At 32.2% G+C, this 22,538-nt stretch overlaps 1 protein-coding gene across 3 annotated transcripts in view; it reads right to left on the bottom strand.

Annotated features, from left to right (window-relative positions):
* Window positions 1-22,538, bottom strand: part of CAH1 (carbonic anhydrase 1) — a 120,323-nt gene that overhangs the window by 47,281 nt on the left and 50,504 nt on the right. Inside the window, exon 1 of one of the 3 annotated variants that reach the window (XM_085822173.1) lies at window positions 17,056-17,231. The exons of the other annotated variants lie outside the window; for them this stretch is intronic. Within the exon in view, the coding sequence (XP_085678299.1) occupies window positions 17,056-17,077 (22 nt within the window). The 5' untranslated portion in view covers window positions 17,078-17,231. Of the gene's footprint in view, window positions 1-17,055; window positions 17,232-22,538 lie in introns of those variants that run through there. 3 annotated transcript variants of the gene reach the window in all.

The raw sequence follows: 22,538 nt of genomic DNA, 5'->3' as shown, positions 1-22,538 counted from the left end.
TTATGATTCCGAAGTCTAAAAATCTTCCGAAAGTACTTAGACCTTCGTCTGAAAAAACAGAATTAAAACAATCTCCCTTCTATCTAAGAAAATCAGTTACTCTAATAAGGGATTATTCTATACACACATTTCTTTTTTACCCTAATTTTCTGAGATTTTCCGAGGAGGGAGGGAATAACAAATAAAAAATAAATAAAATCTGAAAGGTGTCATTGCGGCCAAAGGATCTTTTTCTAACGTTTTGTGTGTTTATTATTTTTATTGAATATCATGTTCTTCGCCCTTAAACCACATAAGCTCTGTTAATTCAACAACAATATCCCCAAATATTTAAAAACAATCTTTAGAATTTCCGATACACAGTCTCGCGCGATGGAGATAAAAATGTTATTTTCTATAGAGTGTTGCCATTGCTCGCTTTTAAATCGTTGAGTTTGCTAATCAAAAATTCGTTAAAATTTTACAAAATATGAAATAGATTATAAGATAAATTCGAAATTCCGGCGTCCAGGTGTCCATGTTTGGGTGGAGGGTTACATTATTCAAAATTTGATGGCTCTAGTTACCGTCGTTTTTCTCATTGCGAAAAACATACAAACATTCATGCAGATTCTTCATTATTTAATTTCTTTAAATATAATACAGGGCAATAATATGTGGTAAGTAAAACGTGAAACGGACATACATAGTGAATATATATTTATTTCGAAACTACCCCCCTTTAGGCTGGAGGGGGGAACCACACACAGTTTTGTGACTCGTAGATTCTGAAGAATGAGTTAACGAAATTTCGAATTAGTCCATCGCTTTTAGTTTCGAAACCAAATTTGAGTAATGTGTAAAGTGCCAAGTCATATTTATTACCTTTCTGTTTTCGCGACGCAATACTAAACTATACAACTTCTTGTCATTAAAAAAAAAAGTAAAGACCCATTTTCTGAGTAGCAGAACTCCTAATTGGTACAAATACAAGCAAATGTTAAACTAATGCATCCCAAATTTCAAAGAAAAATGTTTGAAATCTGAAAACAAGAAATTTTTGAAGACAATTCGATATAACTTAGAAGGAGCAGTGATAAAAACAATAATACTAAAATAACAAACTTTCATGATAACAAAAGATTGACACTCATTTCTCCTTGGCATGTTTTTCAACAAATTAACTACTTAATTATGCGGGATCTTCAGCTGCATGTTTTCTTTATTTTTAAATATTTAATTATTTTAATTAAAAATTTTTATATCACTTTCAATCGTCCATTGGCTACCGACGCAGAGTGAATGAAAGTTTATAATCAGTCACGCTGGTCAACAGTGTCACAAGTCAGTTTTGTCACAGGCACAGGATAAAGTTTATTTTCTTTATATTAATGTACATCGATTCTGATATAAATTTTGTTGTTATTAGAATTTTTGAATTTCTTGTTGACGTTGAGAAGTTTAATTAACTAGTTGGTTATCATTATTTTGGCTGCTCTCCACTTCCATCAATTTCTACCAGAATGCAAATCTATTTAAAGTATAAATAAGAGTTAGTTTCAAGGTTCACTGAACAGCGTTTGGCAGTTTAGCTTAACTATTTACCCATTCGTGTATTTTTGCCATTCGTATGAGCTTGTCAGCAAAAGCTTCCATGCTGTGATTCTCCGCTAGTGATTATTTAGAGGAAGCCATGGTTTATGTTAAGCTTTGCTGAGATTATGAATTATATTCGGCTTTTATGTTGAGAAGCTATTATTCTCTCCATAAGTTAGCGGAGTTTTGCTTCTGTTAATTTCAGTTTGTGTAACCGTTAATGACCACCAGTTATATGTTGATGAATATTTTTATTTTAGATATTATCTCTCTTGAGATATTTATATCTAGGAAGTCAGACAGGATTAAAATTCGTCCAAAAGTCTTTTACGATTACTTTGGCAAATTGGTACTTTGGTAAACGTGTAATGTCACTTGATAGTATGTAAAAGCTTCCTAAAAATGTGTGAATACATAGAAGTCTAAAGAAAAATGGAGAAATGTTTCTGATTCTTACTTGTGATCTTTTCCATACTTTCGGGTCTTGCATACGCCTCTTATTGCAGAAGATTTCCTTCTTTAACGCGCCTACAAATTATACTTCCATAAAATCGTTAATCGTATGTCACGAAATTTTGTAACGCAAGATAAAATTTCCTGTTATATGTAATAATTCAGCAGCAGAAGATGCTGTCAGATTCTCATATTTTGTGTTTCCATTTCTGAATAACGCACGCAGCAAAGTTTTCCACTTTAATGCACTTCGTTTTTTCAAATAAGCTTCTCAGTTTAAATTTATCATCTAATATTCAGTCTCAGTTTATCAATTTTAAAGAGTATAATGGGTAATTGTGTTTTCAAATCGCGTATTAGTTATTTTATTTCATGTAATTGTATACGGTAGTAGTCAGTATCGCTTTAACGAAGTCCCAGAATCCCGCTAAAAACTTTGCTAAAGACAGGGATTCTCAAAATGAAAGCTATGATAAAACACGATCGTGTTTTATCATAACAAAATTTTAAATGTGAAAGAGCATTAAAATTAAATATGCAAAATTACATATGTTAATGTATCCATTCTATTAAAATTACATATGAAATTTACACAAATTCATTTCAAAAAGTAACCAGCTACTTTAGTTTGTTTTGATTGCCGGAAACATTTCATGATATAATAAGGTCTCAAATTTTTTTAATGCACGGAAAACTTGCTCTAATACACTTTCTTCTTTAAAACTGCGTCGTAAGGTATCAAACTCATTTAACGTATTTTCTAGCGAATATTTTGTACATTCATTTCCATTAATGTTTTCATTTTCTTCATCAAGATCAATCGCTTTCTATATTTTATACTTTCCAACATGTCGTCTTCAGTAGGAATTTCTGAGGGATCAACATCGTTATCCATCGTTAACTATAAATAACTAATCTTGTAATTGTTTATTATTCTTTAATTGTCTTTAATTTTTCAACTGCAGCCGTATACTATTCAGTTCCTGCTCTTGCTCATCGGCAACGTTGACACTACTATTATAAGTAGTGCCGATTTTGGTGGTTGCTTTTCTGAAGCAGTTGGGAACAGTTTTTGTTAGAAACATCATAATTTCATACTTTTGCAAGTTCAGATATAATGTTACGTAAACTTACTATAAAAAAAGGCCGATTACTTTCAGTTCGCATTTAAGCCTTCTTCAGAATTCTTTTGTGATGATATTTTTGTGCGTTTTAACACATTTTACCACCCCTTGATCTATTACAGGCTATACATCTGCAGTGGTATCTGGGACAAAGAAAAACCCGTAAAATTTTTACACTTGTGTTTGACATCTTGAGGGTGAGTACAGAAAATGTTTATCACTAGAGCAATTTCTCGTTTCTATACATCCATGGACTTCCACATTTCAAAGATGTCTGAGATCATCCATGAGTTCTTAGTGAAATCATAATCTACCTCCAGTAATTTAATATCTCTAGAACATCTTGGATTTTTACTCTTTCCTATAAGCAAAGGGTTTTTTATTTATTTATTTATTTACTATTATTTCCTTCTATATTTGTCCATAGCCGTAACTCTAACTTTGCAAACTTGCCTCCAGAACATTTCTCTTTTTTGAGTGCTAATGTTTTCGGCGGCAAACATTAATCAGATAAGCCAGTTTTGCCAGCATTGAAGACATCTTTTGGCTGGTATATTTCCATGATTTCTTTTAATTTTCGGTCTTTTCATATGACGCAGTCACGTTTATTTAACATCTTTGCTTTTACCATACATGAGTTTTGCAATTACGCCATGCCTTTTTTGAATTTATCCAGCCACTCATTGCTCGCATGAAATTCATTTTATCTTAAAGTTTTGGCAAACTCCGTAGCTTTTCCCAGTGTCAATAGCCTTGATGCAGGTACATTCTTCCCTCTCACTATGAGCAGCCATTTTAATGTTGCTTCATAAACGTTTTCTTAAGTGCAAATTTTTTTTTCTCGCGTTTTACACTTGATCGGTGGAATCAAAGCTTGACGAAATGTTTTCTCGATTTTTCACGATTTTCGATAAACTATTTAGCAAAATACTAAATTTTATGGCAATGTCTCTTTTTTTACGCCTTTGTTTACTTTTTCAAGAATCAGCATTTTTTCTTTACGTGTTCACCAATCGCCAAATCACTTTCGTTTCGACATTTTTACCATTTTTCCATTTCATCTAGAATCAGCACTTTTTCTTTAATATACTTTCGTTTCGACACTTTTATCATTCAATGTACAACTAATTGTAAAAAAGGTTTTGTAGCATAAAACCGCAAAAAGCAGAAATGGAAATAAAGCGCAGCTATTGAAGAGTCATTAGGTTATTTTAAAGCAGGAGACATGAAAAATGTACAATGCTCTCGCCGGGATTCACACCTGGACCTTTCAAAGAGGCGCCGAGTGTGCTAACCGTTACATCGCGAAGGCATGCTGAAAGGAGGAAGAAAATTAAAAAAATCTTTTATTGTATTTTTATTTGCATTGTAGTGATTTTAGAATTTTGTAGAACTGATTTGGAGTTTTTTCTTGTAATTTTATTCATTTTGACTTATTGAGATGTTTATGGTTTTATGCCTTGTGATTTCTTAATTCTACATGTCCTTGTTTCTTTTTACTTGATATGTGTTAATTGTGTGTTTATAGTTTGTGTTTTAATGTTGAGAGGATAATATTAGAGGCGACTCAAACAAGATCATAAGGTTTATTTTTAGACCAGGTGAATCAGGTTGTATTCCTCTAATTTGTACCTTATGTACTCCCCCTTTTAAAGGACGACTGAGGATTAGGGGACACAATCGCCAAATCCTGGTGGTGAAGAATCATTATCCACCACCTTTTTAGTTCGGGAGCCACTGTAGCTTCATTAGGCTGCTTTCAGACGGCAGCGTAAAGGGCATAGAGGCATAGTCATAAGGGCATAAAATACAGGAGTTCCGTTCACACCTGCGAGAACGTGTGTAAGCCGTGGCCAATGAGAGAAGCTAAATTTGCGCATGCGTGGATGTGTCTACAACTTTCCCTCGCTGTTCTCTTGCTCAATTGATTTACCGCGTTCACTCTGCTTGTTTTGCGACAGCGAAATCTTCTGCAGAACGCCGCTTCGTTTTAGCTTCGTTCTGATTGGTCGACGCTTATCCCAAACTCGGCGTATGCCAAAACCTAAACCAGCCAAAAACCTAAACCAGCCATGAGCCCTAAACCAGATTTGGTGACGTAGCACAGACTGGTTGCTTTGGCAACGGATCTCGCCTTTAACCACTTACGCCCTTTACTCCCGCGTCTGAACACAGCTTTAGGTTACTTTGATGCAGGAAACATGAAAAAATGAGCAATGCCCTCTTCGAGACTCGAACCTGGAACTCTCGAATACGCGTCGAGTGTGCAACCGTTACACCACGAAGGTATGCAGAAAGGAGGGAGAAAATACCTTATTACTTAATCATAAACTAGTTTGCCAAATGGGACTGGTTGGGGAATTTTTAACAATAGAGTGGATAAATGCTTCGTCATTCTAGAACCTCCCTCCCTTCACTTCATCCATCAGGGAGCATGAAGTGACAATAAATAATAAGCCACCTGCGTTTCTTCAGTACCACAGATGAAAGCACATAAGTGTTACAGAAGTAAATAAATAATTATGGTAGTATAGTAGTTTATAGTAGAAAAATTATCCACTCAAAAACTTCATTAAAGAGATAAATTCATAAAATCCAGTGTTCGTTAAATAGAGGTTTGATTATACTGAAATATCCATAAACATTCTTTATCTAAATTTAAGTGCTATTGTTTTCACTTCCTGAATTTTCATGTCCTGGCAAATAAAATATATTTGCCACTTTATTTGTCGGAAATATTTGCACGTTAGTGACGCAATGAGGAAAAAAGTGCTCAGCTATAGCGTTTTAAATATTTAAATATTTAGCTTTTTCTTTTTATTAAATAAAAATTTGTGCGTACATGGTGTTTTTTTAAAAAATAACTTCAGGAATCTTTTTCATCTTGCCTTTTGGCACTACAATTTGAACAGTCCGTTTCAAAGATACGAATTTAAGCTCTGTAGCTTGAAAAGTTTCTTATTCTAATAGATCCATGGTAACTGTTTAGTTTAAAATTATATCAGGTGTTAAACTGGAATATGAATATAAAGATAAAATGGCGGAATGTTTACTCGGTACTTTTAATAAAGTTAAATCGATTAGTGTTCTCAGAAAAGATGAATTTGGATCTGTGATATCAGAAAGTTTTTCCTTCAAATAACAAACACTGGAAATTTCTCGAATGATCAAAATGGCTGATCATTTAATTTACTATATATGTTACGAAGTTTGCAAATATTTCTAAAGGCTACATAAGCGAAAACCGAAATCCAGATTAACAACAATATTTTAAAACATTTCCTTCACAAAAGTGTCATCTGTAAAAACCAAAAAGGCAACAGCAATAACACAAACTTCAAATTCGTTAGCAATTGTAAGCTTTATCCAGAGAAGCCTATAAAAAAAAAAAAAAAAAGACCTTTGAACTTCCTACATTCTTTTCCGGTAAGGGCATTTGTTTAAGAAACAGCTATTTGCTTTATTCACGCGTAATAATTTTAAGTTACTTTAGCTGAGACTTTTTCAATTTAATTGTCTGTTATAATAGGCAATGCAAACTGCTTTCTCCAAAGGTTTTCTGTTTATATGCATTTTACGTGTAGAATAATAATAATTTATTCTTATTACTTATTTATTGTTATCATTTATTATTATTATAGTTATATTTCATTTTGTACGTCGAATAATAGTTTTCAAATGACAAGAATTATTTGGAAATTTTTGAAAATTAGTACATGCCATTCGGCGAATTATGCGTAAGCAGAGTGAAAAAGTCTACAACAGATTCTCTTATTCAAAATCAAAAGACTCAATGAGTACTGCCTCTCCCCCTAAATTTAAGCTTTTCATACTGAATTGCGTTTTTCATAGCGTTTAGCGTTTTGTAAACTATTCAAAAATACGAAATAGACTGCTTTGTGATATACTCGTTAGAACTGTTGGCATAAGATTCTTCACTTGATCATCTGAAGAGAACATCTTCCCGCGTCAATATATTTCAAATACTTAGAAGGCCTAGAATCAAATGCCATTAAGTATAGATCATGTTTCAAGATAATCTAGCTTTAATAGATCGATATCAGACAGTTCTCCCGATGTCACAGCAGCAGCATACACTCGAGTGTTTTCCTGGAGCAAAAGCGCTGTTTCATAATCAAATGTGCAATGCTGACATGCATAATTACAATGTATAATTGCAATGTAAACGTCAAAAAAAACTATGTATTTTTAAGCATAATATAATTGATACTTAAAAAAAGATAACCAAAATAAACGGAAAATAAGGTTTTAAATTTAAATTTTTACATTTAATGTATAGAATAATATATATCTAATACATATAAAAATTAAATTGAAGAATATAAAAGCTATTGGAATAGAAGCTACAGAAAATGGACCAATAGAACTCTGAAAGATATTAAGAAAATAAGAGAATTTTTTTTTAATTCTATCTGAAGTTTACGGTCAACAATTTAATAAATTCTGTAACTGAATGCAAAATCTAATGTACAGGATAATATTGAAAAATTATTGATACCATATTTTATGCGCTCTCGAATATTGAAATTATATATTTTAAAAGAGCAAGTGAAGAATAATGTCAAATTTATTAGATATGCCATGCATAGTAAAATGAAAAGGGATCTTTGACTGTGAACTTGAAGAATATTGATTTAGAATAAATAAAATAAATATCGTATTTTAACAGTTCAATCGACAATCATGCATTCTTGTAATAAAATAAGTTCTACGCAAAAATTATTATCATGGAAAGGCACTTCAACTGCGTTACATTTACGCATACTACGTTTGCACGAGAGAAAGGGCAACAATATACTCACCACAAGCCGAAAAGAAACTGAGACTGAGGAGCCTTATCCAAACCTTTTTTAAAGACCGAGAAAACTATATTTAGGCACGATTTCGAGAAATTCATGTCACACGTATTCAAAACGATAGTAATAAACTACCATTATGGTTGACATCGGGAGTAACTGTTACTGTTTCAACTTCTACTGAAGTGATTAATGCCACCATTTAGAACAATCCGAAATCTTTTTTCTTGAACTTTATTGGCTTCCCCCGCTGTCTTCCATGCAGGCGGTGTAGAAGCCTTGTTGTGTTAACTGCTCGCTCCTTCCTGATTTTGATTGACATTTGCATCGATTTAACATATTAATGAGCATAAAATTGATCTAATGCCCCTAAAATAGGCATATACTTTGGAAAAGTTTTTGACTTACATCAGCAACTTGATGTGCTATTGATGGATTATCTTTATTTTGTGCATATATGAGTGAACAAGCATTATAACAACTCTTGCTGTAAAGTAGAAAATAAGGATCATTTAATCATAATATCGCATTGTCTGGAAAACTATAGCACCTGCCAATTTTGAGAAGACCTTGCTAATGTTTTCCTTACAATATAGTTTCGTAGCGTTTCTTACAGTGCAGAACATAACTAAACATCACTGTCTCTACATAATCATTCCATTTATCATTTTAACTCCCCATTTTCAGAATTTCCGTTCTCTTTATGCAGCTTATTGGAAACAGTCCTATTGGATTTGAATACATTAACCGCAATTTCGTGTACCTAAAACATTAATTTTTAAAGTCTAGTTTCCTTTTAACTTTTAACCTATCAAGATAAGTTAGATTAGCCACAAATGACGTAATGAACTTGCATTAATGGCAATTTTCTTTTGTGCTGAAGTTTAATAGTTAGCGCGTTTATCGAATAATCTGCAAGTCCCAAGCCACACACAGCCCAAGTGAAGTCCTAGCTGATAAGAAGAGTATGGAAGAAGAAATGGAAATGCTTAAAATATACAGGGTATCCCATAGGCAAGTTAAAAAAACACATAAAATCAAAAAATTAGTGCACCCGAATATGGTTTGCACTTAAAAACTTATCACAAAAGCTATTTTCTGTGAGTTCTTCGATAATATCACAACAACATATACACATATCCAAATTCTTAAAAAAATTCATTTAGTGTAATGAACATTCACATATTCAAATTCTCAAAAAAATTAAAAACTGAAATCTCATGGTAGACTACTATATTATTTACAATGCTTGCGAATCGAATTATTGTAGCTGTTAAACGCCTAGCTAACACTATAAATCAGGGGTGGATGGGGCTAGTCTGTAAGCATGGTCATTTTGTGAAAAGATAGCAGCATCTTTTTGAAAAATGTCTGTTGCTCGTCAAGACACAAGTTTGCTCCGACATGAACACACAAAGTTACGGCACCCTTATGAAGTTCAGCTTATATCACGAAGAATACAAAGTTCATTAAGATGGCTAGACATCTATGTGAGAGTTTTTATCTTGAGAGGGCAGTCACCAACTTTCCCAGCCTTTGCCAACCCGTATCGTAATGAAATCTTCTGATATGAAATTCTCTGCTTTTATTCTATGGACTAAAGAGTTAGATACAACAGTTATAAATTTCTGAAGATCTAATGGCGATTGGGTTAGGAGGATCGGTTTAGTACATTTAACATTAGTTTATTTATTTATTTTTAGCCCAAATGGGCTGTTAGTCTTGAAACACGATTTGAGGCTGCTTCACTTTTCGTTCAAGTCTGAGTTGACTCGAGTTTCCATTCGAAAAAACATAAGATATTATTCTTTCATATTTAATCTGTCTGTTATTAATAATTAAACTAAATTATTTAAAAGCAATAGATAAGGTTCATAAAAATAGTACTTTTTAATCTGATTTATTTAAAGTGCATTTAATTCAGGATATATCTAATTAAAAGCATTAAATAATTTTTAGGAATCAAATTTTTCAAAAAACATATTTCCCCTTTTTTACATATATAGAGGATACATAACGTTCCCATGTTAGTCTAAATGCATATTCATCTGATATCCTATAAAATGGATTTCTACTCCACCTGGGCTATCTCTATCGATAATCCCTATACTGATAAACCATATTAAACTTCAAAAGAGCACTTTTCGGCAATCATTAAAAATCTTAAAACCTTCAGATTTAAAACAAAAATTAAAAATTATTTCATTTATTTTTTAATCCCGGAATCATTTTGATGTTTAATAACTCATGAAATAATGAAGATATAAACAAACTTATGGCATTTATTGATGGAATAACTTATATATTTTCCTTTTCAGATTTGAATATCTTTACTTTTGTAAATATCGTCTGCGCGTGTGGTTAATTTCAGATAATTTCATTTTCCAGTCTAAATATCTGTACTTTTCTAAATATCGTCTGCTTATTAATTGCATTTTTCTCTCTTTTAATGTGCTATAATGATCGCATATGGGGATTTGAAAAACCCCATGAATACCGTGAGGCACAAAGGGATTCCCCAAAGGTTAATGTGTGGTGTGGACTAATGCACGACCGAGTCATTGGGCCTTTCTTTTTTACAGAAAAGATGGTCTCATCAGTCGTATACTTAGACATGTTGGAAAACTTCGTATTTCCACAACTAGAAGAGCTTCAGCTACATGTCATTTTGCAACAAGATGATGCACCACCTTTCATTGGGGTACCATCGTTCGTAGTTCTTTGTATGACCATTTTACATGAAGATGGATTGGGCGAGGAGGTCCAATTCCTTGGTTACCCAGATCACTTTATAACGCCGCTGGACTTTTTCATTTGAGGATTTGTAAAGGACAACGTTTACAGGAGGAGAGTGACATTGATGACCTAAAAGACAGAATTGCAACCGCAGTAGCCTCTGTGGATGCCGACATGCTTTCCGGTACCTGGCGTGAAATTGAATATCGACTTGATATTCTCCGTGCGACGAAGGGGGCACACGTGGAAGTTCATTGACAAGGGTCATGAAACTTTTTGAATCTATCTAACCATTTATGTTATTAATTTGAATCTATCTTTATTATTTTATGAGTTATTAAACATCAAAATGGGTCCGGGACTTTATAAACACCCTGTATATATATGTAATATCACTAGGCACGCAGTCATGAATCCGGTACTTTTAACTTCTGGTATGGATGGGTGGCAGGCAGGAAAAGGCGTTGACAAAACTAATTTCGGCGAATCACCATCTTTATTTCTAGGCACATCAAAAATTACTTCTTTGGCAGACAAATTACTTTTCGATCATATTTGAATATAAATAATTTTTATATATACAGATAAAAAGCTACGACGTCATTTTAAACAGGAAAGAATAAGCGACACAGAGTTGTTTGCATGGCAGAAGTCAGGAAAAAAGGGAACCATTTTTAATCAATTTTAGAACTGTTCTTAAGTCAAGAGTCCTTTACTCTCTGTCGTGCGTAGTATAGATGTCAAGCAAAAAAATAGTCAAAATGGTTATTTCCGTTGAAATCATCCGAAATTTCTGATATCCGAAATTTTTCGAAATTACAATACTTCCTTTATTTTGAACAAGGAAGTAAAAATTAATTATCTTTTCGTTATTCAACTATTAATGTTTAAACGCCGCTCGAAATATCCCGACAGTGCCAATTTATTAAGAACGAACTCAAATCATAAGGTATTTTAAATCGATATTCAGAAGTCTACGATTTTCGATTATGCATAAGGAATTTATGATGAAAGATCAATAAAGTGAATTCCTAAGCAAAATAAATGTCTATGGTTATGATGAACATCAAATCGAAAAGTGTTTCTTTTTCAGGTGCAATTAGAGCGTTCTTTACTGAAGATTTTTTTTTTTTTTTTTTTTTGCACTTCTTTGGTTTTTAAGAAATATTATTCATATATTTATTTATTTAAAAGCTATAAATTATTGATCGGTAATATTTGATAGCATCTTTTTTTGGTACAAATAAAGTATTTGTTCGAAACAGAGCTCTTGAATAAAAATTCTAGGATAATAGTATCTAAGAAAATATTCCACTCAGGAAAATACAAAAGAAATACAAATGAAGAAGCAAACAAGAATAAATAAATAAACTCATTTTAAATAAATAATTAATATAACATTAATTAAAAAATTATTTAAAAATATTTGCAAAAATTTAGTTAAAAAATCTGATGTGGACACCACATGACTTCCTTGTACGGAATATTAAATTATGCGCATTTGTTTCTTGCACTTCTTTTAAACTTATTGGATTTAATTAAATCTACTTCGCCGACAGCGCATAAACCACAATAAAATAAAGGCATTCTTTAAAATTCACTCTCTTTGTTTAACATAGGGACACTCTGGCACTAGGTTCACTTAACAGTATTATATTTCATTCATATTATAACTCAGAATGCACAATATGTATATCATTTAAAGAATTATCTAATCGTTGCCACTGTAATACTTCTTTGGCGAAATGAAGCAACTCCAATGATGGAACACAGCAATAACTTTTATTTAACACTCAAAAAAATGGCGACATACAAACAAGAAGAGAAAACATATTCTATCATTTAAAAATAAATTACATTCTTCGTGCGAGAGTCGCACGAGGCACTCGAGTCTGGTTTCAAATATTGCCATTCACAAATACCTTAATGTTCATCTAATTAAATTATTTAAACTACAAGATTTTAATATTATTTAAAGCTGTTACAACCTCTCCCCCAACGGAGAGACTTTTACCGAAGGGAAAAGTTCTGTAAATTTCGAAAGTTTGTAAGCTCGGCTTGCTCGATTGCTTAAAAAGAAAAGGTTATTTCTCTTATAAATTTCTAAATTTCAGGCCAAAAAATTTTAAATTTTAAACAAATATTTTTACACCACATTTAAATAGGAAGAAAATGGACCAGTGTTCAAATTAGTCTTCTTTTTTTTTCTTGACGGCGCCTAGATCTCTTCCATGGTGGACCAGTTCCTCGGCTATAATTCACAGCAAAGCCTTTCCTCAGTTCATCTGTGCCTTTCGGATAATATTCATTTGTCATTTGCTTTCGATAGTTGTTTTCTTCGTATATTAGTATCGGCTTTGATATTAAATCAAAAGCCGAAAGATGATGATAACGCTGCATTGCAAAATGATTCTCAATATTAATTTCTTTATCATTTTTTAAATTTTCGTGAACATCTTCCACGTTTAATTCTGGTGATTTAACTTTTTCTTCAAATACATCTCTGGATGCTTTATTTTCTTCCTTCATCGGTTCCAAGATCTGCTCTTCAGTTATTTTTCTTTTCCTTTGAGCTCTAGTAGAAACGGCATTAAAATGGTATCACTAAGTTTACGTTCAAGTGATAAACTAATAAGGCAGTTCAGTGTTAACAGGAAGTAATAACCTGATATCACTAATATTACGTTCAGTGATGAACTAATAAAATAAGGCAATTCAATATTAACAGGAAGTAATAACGTGGTATCACTAATATTATGTTCAGTGATGAAGTAATAAAATAAGACAATTCAATATCAACAGGAAGTTATGTTCAGTGATGAACTAATAAAATAAGGCAATTTAATATCAACAGGAAGTAATAATCTGGTATCACTAATATTACGTTCAGTGATGAACTAATAAAATAAGGCAATTCAATATCAACAGGAAGTAATAACCTGATATCACTAATATTACGTTCAGTGATGAACTAATAAAATAAGGCAATTCAATATTAACAGGAAGTAATAACGTGGTATCACTAATATTATGTTCAGTGATGAAGTAATAAAATAAGACAATTCAATATCAACAGGAAGTTATGTTCAGTGATGAACTAATAAAATAAGGCAATTTAATATCAACAGGAAGTAATAATCTGGTATCACTAATATTACGTTCAGTGATGAACTAATAAAATAAGGCAATTCAATATCAACAGGAAGTAATAACCTGGTATCACTAATATTATGTTCAGTGATGAACTAATAAAATAAGACAATTCAGTATCAACAGGAAGTTACGTTCAGTGATGAACTAATAAAATAAAGCAATTCTATATGAACAGGAAGTAATAATCTGGTATCACTAATATTATGTTCAGTGATGAACTAATAAAATAAAAATACGCACGATTATTCGATCTCGGTCGGTGCCTCCAAAATAATTATGACTGTAATTACTTCTTTGGCGATATGAAGCAATTCCAATGATGGAACACAGCAATAACTTTTATTTAACACTCAAAAAAATGGCGACATACAAACAAGAAGAGAAAACATATTCTATCATTTAAAAATAAATTACATTCTTCGTACGAGAGTCGCACGAGGCACTCGAGTCTGGTTTCAAATATTGCCATTCACAAATACCTTAATGTTCATCTAATTAAATTATTTAAACTACAAGATTTTAATATTATTCAAAGCTGTTACACCACATGTTCTTTTCAAATACTATAATAAAGCTAGAACGATGTAAAAAAGAAATTAAGCAAACAAAACAAAAAAGTAACAGTTTTTCACAGACGATTGAGTATTTCTCATTCAATTAATTCAGTTTTCACTTCGCGACAAGACAAAAATACATAAAATCTCAAAATATCTGTATTAAAAATTACTAATTATTAAAAATTAAATTACTAATTATTAAAAATTAAGTAAATCTTAAACACTTATTTCCTCAAAAAATTCCAGAAAGGATTAAACATGATTTAATTCGCAATAATAAATGAAGGCGTTATTTTTATTGTTGCGAAGCTTAGTCTCTCTAGATTGGCAACAAATCTACAATTCTGCTGTTTCAAATGTAAACAAATATGTCCGCCATGTTATTTAAAACTTAACCGCACTTAAACAGCTTTTAAATTATTGATAACTGTACAAATATTGCTTCCAGAATTACGAAAGGCATAAAACCCTTAACCGGAAGATAAGAACGACATAATTCAATCATTTTTAAAGCAAAAAAATGTACAATTTACAAACATATAAGAGTAAAGAAACTGAGATCACTGTGCCGAGTAACAGAGTGGATATATATATAAATATAGTATTTATATACGTTTGGTGCGGCCGATTGCAACCAAAATACGAGGTGCACATCTACATGTTATAGCAGTCCTATATACAAAATTTCAACGTTCTGAGGCTACTCGTTTTTGAGTTATGCGAGATACGTACGTACGTACGTTACATACGTTCGTACAGACGCCACGAAAAATTCTCTTCACAATTAATTTTAAAGCAGTTTTATAATTTTTTTGGAGGAAACGAGTCTTTTATTCTGTCCTTACGTACAGATATCACGCAAAAACATCGTTAAATTGCATCGATAGCGGTCAAAATGGATATTTTCGTTGAAATATGCTGCCTGAAACTTTTCGCTATTACAATACTTCCTTTTTACTTCGTACAAGGAAGTAAAAACAATTTTTATTACTCTGATTTCTCTCTATAAGTACCGTACTTTTTTATTGTGCTATCGCATAACATAGATTGGAGCCCTGTTAGTTTTTTCTAACAAGGATACAAACTACTTCGCGAATAAGAAAGATTAAGTTTATGGCATTCAAATTAAGTACGAAAAGAAAAAAGATTTATATACCATATAACCCTCTTTAATACTGCCAGATATCAATATAGAATATGCAACAAATAAAAGCTAAAGATAGTGAAAAAATCACTTTTAATTTTATTTTCATCTATGGAATAATTATTGGCTTTCGAATTTAAATGGAAAGTTGCTAATGGCTCTAACATTGCCATCTCCTTCCTAGTTTCTTGGCTTTATTACAATATATGTTGTAATATGATTATATATATTTTTAGAACTGGTGATGTGATTATACTGGTACATGATAATTTGTTGGTTTTAGTTGAGATATTTATGATTTAAGGTTTAGTAACATTTAGCTTTATCTTAATTTCTTTCGTGCGTGCCTCGTCTTATCGCAATATTCGCTCAGGTTTATGCAAATTTTATGGTAAGCCGGATAGTTTAAAACTAGGACGTGATTGGTAATCTTAACCAGTATCTCGGTGGAATTTTGCCGGGAGTACTGATGTCCAATTGCAAAAGCCGCTTGTTGAGTAGGAATTTTAAACTTACCAACGCTTCGGCGCAGTTCTAATTAAATGTTAGAAAGCTAGCTAGTTCTTATCAAAGTTTTGGTTTTAATTTTTTAATTACCTTGTGTATTAATAGTTAAACAGTAACAGGTGATAACTCGGAAACTATTACACATAACTTTTACCGTCAACCGTAAAGTTTGAGAACAAGCAGTTCCAAGTTAGTTTAACACCTTAAAAGTTATATAGTTACTTGTACTTACTACTAGTTACATAGTTACATGTCTAGTTACTCGAACTAATTAATACTTCCTCAACATTTTTCTCTAAAATATTTTTAAAGAAATTATGTTAAGTTAGAATTCTTAATTATTTCTAAGCTAACTCAAAAAGATATTAATCGAGATATGAAAAGAAAGTAAACGTAGGCTACTCTAAAATTTTTTCTACTGTATATCAAAGCAATATTTCTGAGTTTAGAGATTTACGAAGCAAAATGACTTAGTTTTTGGAATTTCTCGTATTTTCCTCCCCTCTTTTTTTTTTTTTTTTTTTTTTTTTTTTTTTTTTTTTTGTCTGCATTGCAGATTTGCATGTGTAATGAACTTATTTTAAGCTTTCTTTCGTCTACATGATTTTAATTCAGTTGTGAATTCGGTCCTCTTAGAGACGTGATGTTTAATACTGAAATTTATTTGCTTTCTTAAAATACTTTCAAAAATGATCGCTATGGGGAGAGGATCGTGACAAGAGGATTCCTGTACCTAAAGTCATTTTAAGAATGGCTGAGTAGAAGGCAGTTTCAAAAATTTCTTAAATATAACCAAAAGTTTATTGTTGGAAAATCTTTTAATAATGTTTTTAAACGCAATTTTACGATTTTTATAAAATTAAAAATTATGCAATAATTCTCTCAAATTATTTTACCCGATGCAGGTGATGAGAAATATCCTTATTATTTAGCAAGAGAAAGTGATGTAGTTAAGAAGGACGCTGACACCACGAGGCAATAAAACTTACCTTCTTTGTGTGTAATATCCATCAGAAATAACTAGGTGATAAAATCTTCAAATACTTTCACTTGACTAGACGGCCCTTAACTTAACTTTACCTCGTCATAAATCTACACCATATCTCTTTCTCGCAAGAGAAGAGCAGTTCGAAAACAATCCTTTTTGAGATTAGGACATCAAAATGACCTTCAATTTCTTGGTCTGTCGCCTGTCAAAATGCAGGAAGTACCCACCACGTTATTTAAGGGAAAAGAATGACAGTCAAGGGAATCAAGATTGTTTTATAGGATTGTGAGAGCAATTGAGAAATCACTTGGAAGTGTCAAGACTTCTCAGATAGTGTCACGTGATACGGTTGCTTCATTAAGGAAGAGTCATATCAATAAGTTTTTCGAAACTTTCCCGAAAAAAGCGCATTCATGTACTTTCAATATATTTCTTTCAAAAGAGACGATTGAAATTAACAATTGAAGAGACGATTGCTAAATTGTTTCATATGAAAATTATGCATGCAACATTGTAATCAATCGATTTTAAACTATATTATATATAAAGATTCGAGAGCGGTGAAAGAAGCATTTCGAAGGGATATAACTATGCTTCAAAAAATAGTTACAGTTGAATAATAAAGAAATAAAATGTGTGCTTCACAGATATCAATATACACATTGAGATTTGATCACAAAGTAATGAAAAATATGTCCATTGTTTACCTAATGAAATATAAGCTATAGTTGACATTACCAGTAATAATAATTGCATTAAACAGAACAGTTTTAAAACTACCAAATAGAATAAAATTCAGATGTGGAACAAAAACCTAAGTTTCCTCTTAATTACCGAGCTAAAACAAGAAAATTCTGGAGCCGTGCTAGATTGAAAAGGATGAATGTATTGATTCAGGTCAAATTTGTTTTGCCATGTGGTTACTTTCTTGTTTATTAACATCTGAAGAAAGAAATGGAATCTAAGCATCTATCATTTTACAAGGCAAACATCTATTTATAAAAAAAAATTATAACGTCTCGTATACATTGGTATCATAAACTAAGCTAGACGTTGGAAGACTGTATAGGGAATTATCCCTTAGTACGACAAATTCAGGAGAAGGGTGGAAAGAACCCTTGATTAGCTAAAATTAAATTTCCAGATGGCACCAACTTGTGCTTACAAAAGCTAACACATTTGGCTTAACTCAAAAAGGTAACGACTGACTGAAAATTAGTTAGATTAATTAACTGACTGAAAATTAAAATAATTTGAGAGAATTATTGCATAATTTTTAGAAATTAGAAAAACTAATTAATTAGAGAGATAACATAGGCAACGGTTAACGCTCACGCTGGCTCGTAAAAGGCGGCGTAAACAAGCCTAAGCACTCAATACCACAGAAGTCTAATTTCTAAAAAATCAAAGAAAACAACGTGGCCTTCAGGCAGGCTGAACACGCTCTGAATTCACCTTCAAAAACCTTCCCTTAAATACTAACATCTTTCTACCTCATTTGAATACAGTTGCGCTAGATCATATACATTCTGGCAAGAAAGCGTGTGTAATAACCCCATAAATTAAAATTTTAATATGTAATCAAATTTCGATTTCACTTGTTTAAATATTATTATATTCGCTTATCTAGTTAAATTTTACTTAATAAGGTTTATTTAATTAACCATTAAATTTACATTAATTCTTTTCCGTCTTCTTTATTTTCGAAGATATTCATCTAGACAGCGTGCAATGACAATGTTACACCTCTATTGAACCAGAAAGCAAGCAAATCCTCGAAGCAGCGCATTGCTAGCGGCTATGGTGGTGAGAAATGGTGAGTTATTTAATCAAACTGTTTAAAGCCATACAGTGGTACCTTGGTATACAACATTAATTCGCTCACGATTCTTGGATGTATACCTAACTGGACTTGTAACAAATGAATTTTTTTTAATAAGAAATAAAGGAAAAATTATTAATTTGTTTTTATAAAAAATCCTATTATTATTACTATAACACTGTTTAAATTTAATACAAATGCAGTGTGTGAAATAGATGCTTCACATAAATGAAGTACTGTATCTAATACTATACGCAAATGTTTTTCTGTTATCCAGACAAAAAGAAAATTCTCAACACCTTCTAATGTCTCCGATCATTATTTGGTAATCGCTTTCTTCCGCTTAGCAAGGTTAGCCGATTTAATAGAGTCTTTATTTTTCACAATCATGGATACCATCGTACTCTGTATACGTTATGCAATAACCAAGTCCCGGACACGCATGCCATCTTCATACTTTTCAACAATTTTTTTCTTCACCTCTGTGGAGAATATAACAGCCTTTTTCCGTTGCTTGACTCTTATAATAATTTCCTTAAATCTCACTGCTAACGTATTTAAAAAAAAAAAAAAATTACAATACAAATCGCAAAAGTACTTAAAAATTCAGAGTTATAGCGCGAGTAACTTTACTTAATACTAACTGGCGTAGTGATGTTATTGGGCATCGTAGCATTGTCTCGGAAAAGGTAAACAAGGGTAGTAAAAGCAGTCGTGACTAACGAACTGAAGTCGTATTCCAAACAAATGCCATACATCAAACAAAAATTTCGTGTCCAAACAGAATGTATATCAAGTTGGGCGTATTTCAAAGCGGATGCATACAGAGGTACAACTGTACTAGGTATAGCAATGATTCAGCCGAGTTTCGTAGGTATAATTTTTAAACGCGAATTTGTAAATTTAAACATTCCACTAACATTAAACTGCCTTAGTTCCTTTCCAAGGAAATACAACCCATCATTCTTATTGCCCAATAAACCACGATCTTACGAATTAGATAACGTTACAGAGTGTTGATTATTAATAGAAATCGGTTATTAGCAATTATTAAATTAGCAATTATAAATTTAAAAAGAAAAGCAATATAACCAATGCATTAGGATTTCAATTTATCTTCCGAAATAATTTTAAGCTAAATAATTACGATAGTCTTACTAATTTAAGGATTAATCGCCCAGAAATTAAAAACGTACGATGAGAAATTTTATTTTTAAAATGATTTTTTCAGAAAAATAGAGACAAATGGCAGTACAAGATAAGGTGTGATATTATTTCATTATAAATTAACGCCATATGGAGGTAAGTGCACTTATTTAAAATAAAAAAAGACAGGATTATTCTGGGCATAACTTTGCATTTATTTCATCGAATCGCTTGAGCACGAGTTTGTTTCAAACAAAATCAGTTGCTCACAACCGCAGAGACAGATAGTAATAAAATATATGGTGTGATGTAATATTATTATAAATTAACGCCACACAGCCTCGAATTAACGCCAGGAACTTCACTACTCAACATAAGTGTATTTACTTAAAAAAGAAAAAAAAGATATGATTATTCAGGACGTAGCTTTGCATTTATTTTATAGAATCTCTTGAGCAGCACGAGGTCTGTTTCAAACTATTTTCTTAAGTTCCACGAAATTTTCATTTTGCCATAATACGAAATCTGCTTACTGAAAACAATAAACTCGTCGGTCTTTAAGGTATTCAAAAATTAAAATTCAGTCATTTCAATTTTTATTGAAACAAAAAATTGTAATTTCAATCCGAAGCCATGATTGGCAAACTTCAAGATTTACTATCGAAGCTTCTCATGAAGTTTTTCAAAATCATTGACTCTGAGCCACCGATCTATGTTTTGTATGTTATTTGTGATTTTAGTATAATAGTCAAAGGCTTTTATGAACGGTTTTAGAGTTGGCTAATGAGAAAGGAAGAAGGCATTTTTCACATTGCACAACATAACGTTTCAGAAACTGATAGAAATAAGAATCATTCATTTTCCGAGCACTGATACATACTCATCAATTTCAAGCATTTCGGGCATCATTAATCTTATGCTGGGAAACTTTCATAAGAACTGCCATAAAGCTACAAATGAGTATAGGGATGAAAGGTAGAAGTATAGGGCAAGAGTAAAAGAAAGGTTTAAAGAAGTAACGGGCATGGAAAGAAAAAAGGTCATATAATCTCTGACCACTGGCAATATTCCTTACCAACATTTTTATGAAGAATAAATTGTGCGGTGTGAGCTCAAAGTCAAAAGAATTTCCTGTAATTTGAGAGTGCATGCGGGTTCTTCAGTGACCATTTCTATACTTTGAGTTTATTCAGGTTCCAAGAAATGAGCTTGCAGACGCGCGGGAAAGCAGTATTGGGGAGTCCGAGAGGCTACGTTTCTAGAACGCACTGCTGTCATTTTGCTCGAATTTCGAATATTAAACTTACGGAACAAGAGTCAATTTTTCCCCTCTTAGACACTCGAGTATTAGTAGATTCGAGTCCGGTTGTATTTCCTCGTGGGTTCAGTTCTCAGTGACTATGGCTGGGCTTAATTTTCGTTTTTCTTCCCCTATCTAATATTGTAGAGACATTAGGATTTTTTCGAAGCAGGAAAGGGAAAATTAACAAACGCCTCCGCCGGGAATCGAACCACGGACCTCTGGATACCGGCCCAGCGTGCTGACCACTACACCACGAAGGCACGCTAGGAAAGCAGGAGGAATACCTTATAACATGAATACGAGAAGTTTCTTCCCTAAAGCATTTCACAATGTATTCTGCATAAGGCGGAGAGTCCTCGCATGCTTTCCGAAGAAAACGCAGGATATAACTTGAAACAACCATTCCACGAGCAATTCTTGAGATCACAATATCGTCCACGGTAACGCGAACGCAAATAAGTCTTTAATTAAGACACAATAATACGCCGAATAAACATTCAAATTGAATTCACATTCAAAAAAATCTTTCTGTTCTAATTAACAATCCTAATTCCAATCCGTCTTTGCCTTCGGCCTTTAAAGAAATTATGTTTTAGTTCTGGTTTCATCAAAAGATGGCGCCACTTGCTTATTCTTATCCAGGCTTTCTTATCTTATCTAGTCATTATTTCCTATCTTGTTCATTTGCGGTTTTGCAGCTGAGGATGGTGGTTCGGTAAAAACCATCGAAACTAGTCCTGCGAAAATTTTGAAAATATAACGCTGATTTTTGTTGTTTGACTTCTGAATTAGTAAATAAGTCTTTGTCAGAAAGTCCTCTGCAAAGAAATTTCTCCTGCAAAATGGATAGCCCTTAGCACGCATGCGCTGCCATAATCCATTTAAGAAACACAAGAAAATCTCATAGTTATTACAAAACAAGGGCTTCCGCTAAAAATTGTGTTTTCTGTTAAAGAGAAAAAACTAAATACAAACTACTAGCTAATAGTGTAGGTAAGTTTACACAGTACTTGAATATTGTACATACCTATAGTGCAGTTTTATGTTACTAATTATGTACAGCAGTTCCAGGTATTTTATCAATATTTTTAATCAATCCATTTGCATTTCTTTCAGATTTTTATCACTATAAGTCATTACGTGAAACACGGTCTTTTACGTAGCTAATAATACAATTAATTATATCTAAGACGATATCTACGGTTCCAGATTA

This window comes from Stegodyphus dumicola, chromosome 8, assembly GCF_044657685.1.
Source record: "Stegodyphus dumicola isolate Sdum_Otavi_A_Nest chromosome 8, ASM4465768v1".
NCBI lineage: Eukaryota > Metazoa > Arthropoda > Arachnida > Araneae > Eresidae > Stegodyphus > Stegodyphus dumicola.
This window is presented reverse-complemented; position numbering and strand designations above follow the sequence as displayed.